The sequence below is a fragment of the Malurus melanocephalus genome, unplaced genomic scaffold, assembly GCF_030028575.1.
Source record: "Malurus melanocephalus ecotype Western Australia unplaced genomic scaffold, MMel_1.1 scaffold_199, whole genome shotgun sequence".
Taxonomy (NCBI): domain Eukaryota; kingdom Metazoa; phylum Chordata; class Aves; order Passeriformes; family Maluridae; genus Malurus; species Malurus melanocephalus.
The window spans coordinates 373770-384789 of record NW_026623431.1 but is presented as its reverse complement, the minus strand read 5'-3'; the positions used below and the strand labels follow the sequence as shown (position 1 = coordinate 384789).

At 38.6% G+C, this 11020-nt stretch overlaps 1 protein-coding gene across 1 annotated transcript in view; it reads left to right on the top strand.

Moving 5' to 3' along the window:
- The window catches only part of STK32B (serine/threonine kinase 32B), a 157334-nt gene extending 146629 nt beyond the window's left edge, over nt 1–10705 (top strand). Inside the window, exon 12 of the mRNA XM_057373493.1 lies at nt 8529–10705. Coding sequence (XP_057229476.1) covers nt 8529–8667 — 139 coding nt within the window. The 3' untranslated portion in view covers nt 8668–10705. The remainder of the gene's footprint in view (nt 1–8528) is intronic.
- Nucleotides 10706–11020: the final 315 nt, after the last annotated feature.

The following is an 11020-nucleotide window of genomic DNA, read 5'->3' as shown; positions in this document are numbered from 1 at the left end:
CTGCTTTGTTTAAAGCTGCTCTGCTCACATCGGTTCTCTGCACAAACTCCCGATCAAGGGAAATCATCTGAGTTTACAGACTCGTTTGGAGTCGTGTGACTCAGCTCTGGTGCTGCTGAGGGATGAGAATTGTCTCTGCTCCAGCAGCTCCTGAAGTCTGCCCTGGGCTGCCCCRAGCTTCCTCTGGCACAGAGCAAGACTGTGCCTTCCTTGTTTACTCAGAAAATTTATACACTTTTCAGTGATTTCTGTTTTCCTGAAGGGACTTCTGAGATCACTCCGTGCAGAGGCTAAAGAAAAAAAAAAAAAAGCCCACTATTAACTCTCCCATGCTTTCTGTTCCTCTGCTAGGTGTAAAGAGGAAATTTTAATTTAAAAAAAAAAAAAACCAACAAAAAAGACATTATCTATATAAAGATGGTTTTTGAGATATATTTAATTACCTATATCATTACTTAGTTTAATTAATTAGATCCCAAAGTTGGCATTCTTTAAAATCCTTCCTCATTTATGAGGTTTTTAACTCTCCTTCCTCCATTACTACTCCTTTTTTTTTTCCTCACCCTGCATTTTCCACCTTTAATTTCTGTTTTCTGCCTATTTTTCAGAGACAATACACATGGCAATTGTCTGCGTGGTGCCTGGCATGGTTCTTCCCAGGCCCAAATCCCTCTCTGAAGGAATTCCCTTCCTGTCTGGGGGTCAGCACAGACCCAAGGATGCCCAACAGGAGCTGAAATTCAGCAGCTCTGGTTTGCAGCTCAGAGATGAGCCACAAGGACGTGAGGCAGTCTGTGCCACTCACAGCTCCCAGGCATTGATCCCTGCTTTGGGACAAATAGAGCCCAACCCTAAAATACAGGAATTACATCCCACACAGTGCTCTATTTGCTGCCTGTCATGAGAGCCCTTCCAGGAACTCCTGGGGAATAGGAAGTGGAGGAATAATTTGTCAGATGTTCAGGTTAACAGGTAATTTAAACAGGTTTAACAACTATTTCTTCTATACATTGCTATGAAATAAGAGCATATCTTTTCAAATTGGGGAATTTCATAGAATTTGGGCAGACTTGACTCTGTTCCTTAAGATTTACACTGAGCACAATTACTATTTTCTTCTTTATGGAACAATAAATTGAGCAAATCATCTGAACTTCTGAACACCTCATAGGCTTATTATTGTTAACTTCTAAAAAAAGAAAGCCGGTCAAGATATTTCCAGTCCTTCATCATAAATTTTCTGACTATTTTGTKTTGAAAAGTAAAAATACTCTTCCCAATATGCTTATTCAGTTAAAAAATAGCTTGATCAGGATCTTTTGCAAACTTCTTCTTTCTTTACTTCACCTCATCACTAAAAATGTGGTCAAATGAAAACCTGTCAGAAGAGAACCAGTAACCAGAATAAAGGAGGTATAAGAGAAATAGTGACACTCATTTACAGTCGTAAAATACTGCCAGCTTCTTCCATTTTTTACAAAAAGAAAACACAGCAAGGACCAATTTATAAAAGAAATCTTTTATAAATTTATAAACATGTAGGGAGAAAATTATTAAGGGACTGTGTACCAAAGTCCACTCTTATTCCCAACAGAGGAAACCAGATGACAAGCCAAGCTGCTTATTGTCCCAGAAATCATGCCCTGTTATCACTATTTCCACAATCACTGCCTGCAGTTGATGCGAAAATGTTGGCAGAAAAATAATGGGTGAAGTTTTCAAAGTGGAGTATGAGATGCACATGCATACAGCTCATTATTTTTGAAAAGACTCGTGGGCACTAGAGGACCTCATTTTGCTGCCAAAAACTTGCCCTTTTTTTTGTATTTTGTCCACTTTGTTGAAGTGCATGAGCTGCTATAAAGCTTAGGCAGGKGTTTTGTAAATTATTGGGTTTTACATGACTTTGGGGCAGTGAAACTTATCTGGCTGAAGAGTGAGAGATTGGGGGTGCTCTGAACATTTTTCTTCAGTGCCAAGCCAAAGGAAAAGAGTCTTTTTGGGGCTGCTGGGTGAGCTGATGCAGAAAATGAGCTGGTATGACCAGCATTGCTAATTTCCACCTGTCAACCACCTACTTACAACTGAACATTTATTATTTGGGACAGAGATGTAAACCAAAGCATATCCCTTTTCATGAAGATTGTACCAACGTGTAAAGTTCAAGTTACCCAGCAGCTTTCTGGTTATACATTTTATCACACTCAGTGTGAGTCCTTTTGAATCCTCACAGTCCAAATACTTCTTTCTAGAACGTGTTTCTCTGCATAAAACCACTGAAAAATGTGAGCAACAAAGGGATGTAAGCCACAACAAGCAAATCTTATTGCCACAGTCAGGCTCCAAAGTCCCATTAAGTTTTCCTTTTTACACCTTTTGACTGSAAGTAAAGGAGGTGGATGGGGATCTAGTTTGTGAATTCCAGACTGCCACAAATTTTACAAACTCTTTGGGATAAACATTTCATTTCTCTTTTATGTGGAACCAAGCTGTGGAACCAACTGCTAATTAACCAGCTGCTAACTAACTCCATTTCCTTAGGAAGCAAATTCTGAGCCATTTGGTAAAACAGTGCTTAGTTATCACCCAAACACGTTGGTTGTGTTCTGGGACAGGCAGTGGTGGTGTCACCACCCTGAGGAAAAAAATGTGTTGACCACTTGTGATTTATTCATCYAGGCATTTTATGATTGTGTTTGCATACAAATGTGCATCATTATCACACTGAATAAAAATTAAGATGAGAAACAGACAATGGGCAATAGCAGTGGGTACCAAACTGACACCATGCCTGCCCTGAGTGCCAAGATATCTCACTTCATCCTTGGCTATCTGCAACTCATTCCCATCCTGGCTGGACATGCTGGGAGTCCCCAGCTCTGACAGGATCCCTGGGACACAAGGAGTCAAGGTCATATTAATTTATGGAGTCCCTCTACAGCATTATTCCACCCCATAAAAATTATTTGGCCAGAAGTTTTTCAACATTATATCTGGCAATTTTAGTTATATGGCTTAACTTTCGCATTCCTATTTTCTATGTCCAGGGTATAAAATAGTACCTATCTCTGTCACTTTCTGTCTTAAGTCCTTCACAAAATCTCATTGCTAGATTTTTCTATTGACAATGTAAACTTTCTAGTGCTGTGTTATTTGCCAACTCATTTTAAAAATACAGGATTATTTTCATATGGTAACACATATTATATCATACATTTTATACTGTAATATATATTACACATTAGGGCATTTACTGTTTTTTCTTTTTCTAAATCTCCCTTGTGACTCTGTACCTGTGGTCCAGTAGAGAAAACACTTTCATGCTCAGAGACATGCATATGAAATATTTCCTTCCTGAGCACAATCATTCCTTGTGACAGCTCAGTCATTTTCTCTGTGATTCAGAAGTGCTCTGAATTAGCCTTATAGCAAGGCCATCTGCACAAGCCATCAGCATCACTTACGTGYAGCTGCTAAATCATACAACTGAGATGGGTTTCTGACTATTGAGCAAACTGTCCACCAGGATTCATGAATTTCAAAAAGCCAGCATAGGCATGCCTCATTTGTTCTAATCTCAGACCCCCTCCCTTGTGAAGAATAACTGGGATAAATATTCCACAGATTTATCTGCCCSTCAGGACTTATCCCAAGGGATGCAAAAGTTTTCATTAATAGACTTTTTTCCTACAATAAAMCTGCAGTTTCTAAGGTTTCTCTTACTATGCTCTTCTCTTCTCCAAACCAAAAGCAAAGGCATCTATTTTCTTCAGCAAAGCGTCTGAAATATCAAGAGACCATGGTAAAAATCTAAATCTAGAAATGGCAAAGCAAATCCACTGCCCACTCAGGTTGTTTTGGTTCCTCCACACCCAWCACACTTGATTTGCAAGCTCACTTGTAGCTTTTTCAGAATAAAATGTGTTCCCTTTAGGATGTGATAAGTGTGGGGAAGCTTTTCCTGGTTTGAGGTGTCTTTTGTCAGTAGAAGGTCTCTTTTGTTCTCTTGATGGCTGCTGAGAGCAGGCCACGGTTTGAAACAACTCTGTTTGAAACAGCATTGTTTGAAATACACCTCTGAGACATCAGTTTTACCCTGACAGCCTGGCAGGATGGGCTGAGGAGTGCATCAGCTGCACAAAGGTGTGAACATGCACCAAGCAGACAGACAAGAGTGACAGGCAGTGTGACAGCCTCCACACGGCTCTCAAACACAGAAACTACACTTTGCAAAGCCTGATGCCTTTGCTGTATACTGCTCTAGGGGTTTTGGACCTAGAATTTATCCCTCTCTCCTGAATTCCCTTCCACCAACCTGTATCAGATTCAAGATCCAGCATCAGAAATCAGTGCTGCAGGAACTCTACTGTAATAGCTGAATATTGAGAAAATAAGAATTTTAAAAACCAATTCATGGCTCACAGTCAGAAATACTGACAAAGCCTAATATTTCACTGGAGGTGGAGTTACTGTTCTTGATGTTTTCCTGTACTTGCTGGTACAGTCTCTCTCTTCCTCGCTGCTGGAGAGGAGTTTGTGTAATGCTCAGTGTCACACACCATCAATATTGYATGGATTAACAGTGAAAGGAAGGATAWCTTTGTTGGTTCAGCAGAACCACTCTTAGTTCCTAGCATAATTGCCTCTGAGACTACTTAAGTATTTGTACAGAACTACCATGGAATAAATGTAACAGACACTGTTCAAACTGATTTTCATCCTCTTTTCCCTGCAGGTTTTTTTTTTTTTTTTTTATTCCATGAGAATATCCACTAGAATCACTCATTCACCTTTTCATCTACAGCTGGCCATTTTATTTTTTATTCTTGGCCAATAGTACTCAGCACAGGACCAGGTACCTGCTTCAGATCCACCACAGTTTCCATCAAGCCATTCATTCTCCCTGCACCTTTATCAAGTTATCACAGCCTGTAGCTGCATCAGCTTTAAGGCAAGATAAGTCATTCAATGGAGAGCAGCTTCCTAGAAATGATTTATTGCACTAGTGCCATTTTTGAACAGAATGGCCCAGACTGCATTTATTTTGCCATGMTTACAGGAAACGTGTCAAGGTACTCAYAYTTYTTAAAAGYTGAGAACATCTGTCAGAAAAGGGCTTTGGGTTTGATGCCGAGGAATCAAGAGTGCACCAAAAAGAGAGAAATTTCACTTCTGTAACTCCAATATTTTAACTGAAGAGACTGTGCACACACATTTCTCTGTGTCTTGACCTGAGTCTGCAGTTTTGAGCTAGAGAAAACACAAACCAATTGTCTTATTTTATTTTTTTCTGAAATTGCAGTGGTTTGGGAGGAGGTCTTTTTCTTAGCAAGCCTGCAATTTTTGACAGTTATGTTGAATCTGCAACTTTTCATCCTTTTGTCATTGAACTTACCCTACTAAGCAGCCTAAAGACAAACTTCAGTATTCTTCTTCATCTAGTGAACAAAGCTGAGCTCTAAGCAATTCCCTGGTGGTCCCAAGTTTGCTTCTGGTTTTAATTAGATGTTTGTGATTTTCATTCCAGTCTGYCATAGTTGTAGCAGTCTTTTTCAGTTCAATATTTTATTTTCCATGCTAGCTTTTAGCCAGTCTCTTCTCTTTGCTTTTGTATTTTTATRTATCCAATGATGCACACATTCATAATTCTTCATGCAGTATAATTACATTTTGCTTGATTATACATGCCACCTTGTTTTCTGATCATCACAGACACCAGGCTGTAATTCCCTGTTTCATTCAGGTCTGTGAGACACAGACCAGCACTTAGAGACACAAAGTTCTCAGCTTCCATCATTCTTGACAGCAGYTGCCTTGACATCTGATCAGAGAAGCTGAGACTCAGAAAAGTGCTGCAATTTGTCCAAAGGGTGACAGAGATGGAAACAGAATCAGCCTCTCCCGATTCTTAGTCCAATTCCCCAGCCCCAAGAGTACCCTGGTAAATTGGYTTTGTATGCCCACAATACCTAAACCCCTAGAGTGAAATCCTTAATGTAATTTTAATAAGTGAATACAGTGATTGATAAATTATTAAATAGTTAAACAGCAATTATTTTTTTACTTCATCATTAGGTTAATAACCCATTGTTTACTTTAACAGTTTGGAATAGGGATAGTGAACTAGATACAGACACAGAAAATGTCTGAAAAAGGAATATAGTGAAGCACTACTAAAACAACGTAGTTCTTTAGCACTTCCAAATCCCCAAATTCTAATTATGTTTCAATAGTATACCTGGGGACTAGAAACAGGATAAAAGAAAATAATGGAATTAAATCATCAATATTAACCACCTCTGTAGCGAGTGAACAGATTGTGSGTGGCCAGAGGTATCTTTTGAACTCAGCATGGGGTTTATTTCTCTCTTTTTTCCACTGCCCTCCTTACATGCATGCTGCCTTTGTGCCAGTTCAAGTGGTTCTCAAAAAAAAAAAAAAAGGATTTTCTTGCTTCATGTTGTTATTGAGAGAATTCTTATTTTCTTTTTAAATTGAGCAGTGCAGTAAATGCCTTCTTTTTCAGCATTTTACAAAGGAAATATACAATTTAATTGTGTGTCTTAGACCAATGCAAGGATTCCTCAGACCTCTATAGAGACAAAATTTGTCTGACTCCTCTGTTCAGCAGTTTGCAAGGTTTGCCACCCACACTTTGCAACAGGAGTTTCCAAACACTGTAGTCTTTTCTTCCAATGCCTACAAATACATTAGTCTTGTCCCAGCARCTCTGATCCTGAGATATTTGTAGTCTCTTGGATATTTTGAAGATTTTGTTGAAAAATAACCAAACCAATAAGCAAACGAAAGAGCACCTGAAACCAACTTAAACCAAAGTCATCACATTTGCTGTCTTCATTGTTGCCAAGACCATTTGAAGAGTAAGTTACATTCTCCATTCAGCTGTGTAAAATTATATATTTCAATTTTCTTAGAGTCCTTGGATAAACTATTGTCTTCATGCTTTGCTAACATTAATTTAAGCAACTGATTTTAAAGCTGTTTCTCTGATGGTTTAACTGGAGCCAATGGACAAATTTATCATTCAGGAAAGGATTCTTCCTAAGCTCATTTGTCATAGACATTGATGAAGATAATTCAATGGATTTTCAGCTGGGGTTTCATATTTTCTGTGCTATCCTCTAATAACTCAGTCACACATTGATCTGTAGACTCAATGGTAAATATTGAATTTCTGGTGTGCTTGAAAAATCACCATTAGGGTAAATGCATTTAGCAATTTGTTCTTTTAATTTATTATTTTTCAGTCTGTCTTACAGTTTCTTATTTAATGTGTCTGCCCTTCTAAACTTMAGTTTTTGGACAATGTTCTCATACTCTGTGCTTTAACAGCCTTCTCTATTCCTATGTTTAATTATTACAGTATTTGCACGTCCTTTCACATTCTTCTCTAAGTGTTTAGTATGGTGACTCCATATTCTTTTTGTCACCTGGAAGTATTTTAGATTTAGAAATTGACCCTTTAAATTGGATTTTTACATGCTTTTCCATTAATGATTATTTTCTAGGTATTCTATATTACTTGCAAAGTTGGGGGTTTTTTGAGTGTATATATATATATATACATACCTTTTATAATTACTCTACCAAAGAGCTCTTCCATAGTGTCTCTGGTGCAAACTCCTCTGGTGTCAAGTCTTGKTGCCTTTTCAGGAATACTATTTCCCATTTTGAAAAAAGAAACAGTCAGAGAAAAATTCCTTCAAAACTGTAGCTGTTCATCTTTCAAAAAATAAAAAAGTCCCTACCATATAGTTTCCCCATGAATCTTTACATCTGTCCTGAAAGAACTTACACTGTCTGTGTTTGGAGGAAAACACTGAATATGAAATGAATCACAGTAGAATCACAGAGATTGCCATGACTTTTGAGCAGAAATGCTAAAGATCTCTATGATAACACAGTTGGGTGGGGACTGCAGGTKCTTCTAGGACTGCTGCTGCTCTCTAGAAAATTATGTCAAAAGAAGACTTTGCAGTCTTTAAACAATATGGGATTGTCTTGAGTTGTTTCTTGAAACCACTTATGAGGCTTTGAAAAGGTATGAAGTAATAACAAGAGGAATACTGAATATACTTTCATCTCATGGTTTTCTCCCTTTTATTGGTGAAGGTTACTGATAAATTTGTAGAACAAAAGAGCAGAGCAGCTGTTGTGTGCCCAGCCAACAGCTTTCCTCAGCCTCAAGCTACCTGGAGGTTTTACCAAGTTACAGTCTGAGCAGAGGTGCCAAAGCCAGAGAAAACACTCTCCTCTGCTGGCTGTTTATGGTAGGCTTTAAGGGGAGGAGGATTTGTCCAGGACCTAATTGCACATATTTAGGAGAAAGCAATCGCAAATGTTTAGAGAAATGGCATCTACAAMGCTCAAGCAGTTAATACAGGTGACAAGGTGCAGGAATCTGTTTYACACCCMRGTGTGTGTGGCTGTCMACAGGGCAGGCAGCAGCTGCCCTTCCCATAATACCTGCACATGACAGCTCTGTCCATGTTTCTAACCTCTGGCAGRTTAAGAAGACAGCAGGACCCAAGTGGACAGACTGCCAGCATTGACAGCAGAGCGTCCCTTCAGAGCCAYGAGAAGCTCCAGGATGGGAGGAACAACAATTTGCTGGGACACGGCTGCACCAGAGGCTGCAGCAGTTAATGAGTGCCTCCCATGCTCCCACAGCGMCAGGGGGAGGAAAGGTCCCCTCTGTGCACCCCTTCTTCTGCACCCCTTGGATCCTGGGGCACCTGACCCAAAAACAGGATCCCCAGCCAAGGACAAACCCACACGGCACACCGGCTGAGATTTTCCACACACAGCTCTGCTCTGCTCTTGGCTCTGCCACTGGGAAAGTGACCATCAGCAACAAAATACAGTTTTTTTTAAGTAAGTGTGACTTCTGTTTTCAAAATCCTGGAAGAAAACTTGAAACAATTCATTAGGCAGCCTCTCAAAGATTGCCACGTTCCTGGATATTTGCAAGAGWCAAGGTTACACTGGGGCCAGCTTTATCTTGAAGGCTTTACATTAYCCTCACTGTCTCCATTAATTAAAACAGTCCAGTTTGGAATTTTGTGAAACTGCTGGACACAGCTGTTTCTAAGCACCTGCTGTTGAGTTTATAACAGATGTACATGATGTAAATACATGAGTGTCAAATRGGCCAAACAYTGAATRATTTCATTTAAATACCTGAAACTCWTTGAAAAAGTTGCAGTGTATTCACATTGTTCTTTAACATCATGTGTTCTGCTTTGTAGTAAAAGGTGTGACCTTGGCCAAGTCAAAGTTTTGCTTGTGACTTTAGTGGATGCAGGATCAGACACATTTGTTATGTATGATAACCATGGCAAAGAAAGACCTTTTTATTTTAACAATAGACTGAGCCAGAGTTGAAAAGCAGCTCAGTAAGGACAGCTGAAAAAWTAAGAATTTGCTCAGATCCATAGTTTCGTGTTATAAACTGTGAAGAAGTTACATGTGTCTCTGTTTTCATGGATCTATTCTGGATGGAACTACCTTGAATAGAAAGAAACATACTTCAGTCAAAATATTGCTGACATGAAATCCTTTTATTTTAAACAGCACCCAAAATTCCAGACATTTATGGTATTTTACAGCTTGTGCATCCACATTTTGATAATAAATGCATGTTTGTTCTGTCTATTATTGTGCTTTTATTTTKAAGGGATACCACCTGTAAGCAAATTTCATTTCAACCTTTTAAAGCAAGTAAGTTAGATTTTTGAAAGTGAAAAACATTTTATTTGAAATAATCTATTTTTACTGCATTGTTTCCATTCTATCTTTTACAAAAAGTTYTCTGTAATTGAATTTTTAAATTTTGTTTCATGTTGTATGTAATTTTGGTCACAWTTTTTTCACAAATACAGATTTTTATCACTCCATGAAATGATATGGTGTTCCTATTGATGACATCAGTTAAAAAATGTATAAAGGTAAAGATTTTACATCTGTCATRGGCATGGTGTTGGTCTACTTGTTTAATTTGGTCATAGACTGAAATAATCACAGAATCAAGCAAAAGAGCAGAATTTTCTGGTCATAAGAGGGCAGATTTCATTGCCCAGAATAAACAATTTCATATCCATCCTTTCTTATAATTATTTTTTAAAAAAAMTATTTATTTCCCTTGGGAAGGACCAAAGTGAATAATATTTCAGACAGTTTCTGCAAACATCAATTGTTCTGTTCCAATCAAAATGCATTGTGATCTTGGACCTTGATCTGRAACTGAAAGAATATATTTTATTTATTTATGTAATCTTACAGAAATTAATGTTATTAGGTAAATATAACAAGTGAATATTTGCAAGATTGATGATGTATCAGATGATATAGACTAGAGACAAGGAGAACAAGTAATTTACTAAGATTTTCCATCTAAAATCTTCCARCTGGAAAAACAAGAAAAAAAGCAATTGTAGATTTGATTTCTCTTCTGTGATTACAGTTATTTTGAGCAAGAGGAATTACTCTGGTGATTTTGTGCATCAACCACATGGGATGCCAYTGTGCTAGCATTTTAACTGAGGCTGGGAAGGCATTTTTGAAGYTAATGCCTCAACCTTCCAGCCCCGGTGCCCTTTGGTACAAACTGTAGCACCCAAATCAGATGCTTTTTGGGGGACACAAAATCAGATATGTGTTCCAAGAGAGCACTTAAAGCCATCTGCCCAGCCTGGGACCGGTAGACCACAGGCACAGGTGAGACAAAATCTGAGATGGAGCTTCCCCAAACGTGGCTCACGTGGATGTCAGGTCAGCAGAGCCCCTCCTGCCTGGCTGCACTGCCTGCTGGAGCACACACAGCCCTCAGGATTCTGGGTTTATAGAATGACAAGTTTATAGAATGAAATGTCTGCATAGTGCAAGGAGCTCACCAGTGACTGCATTAAAAATTGGAGTAGCTTACTGCAGATAGGATTTAATTAGCAGCTGGATTCTACCAAATATTTGCAAATATTGATCAGGCTGTTGCTGGRTGTCT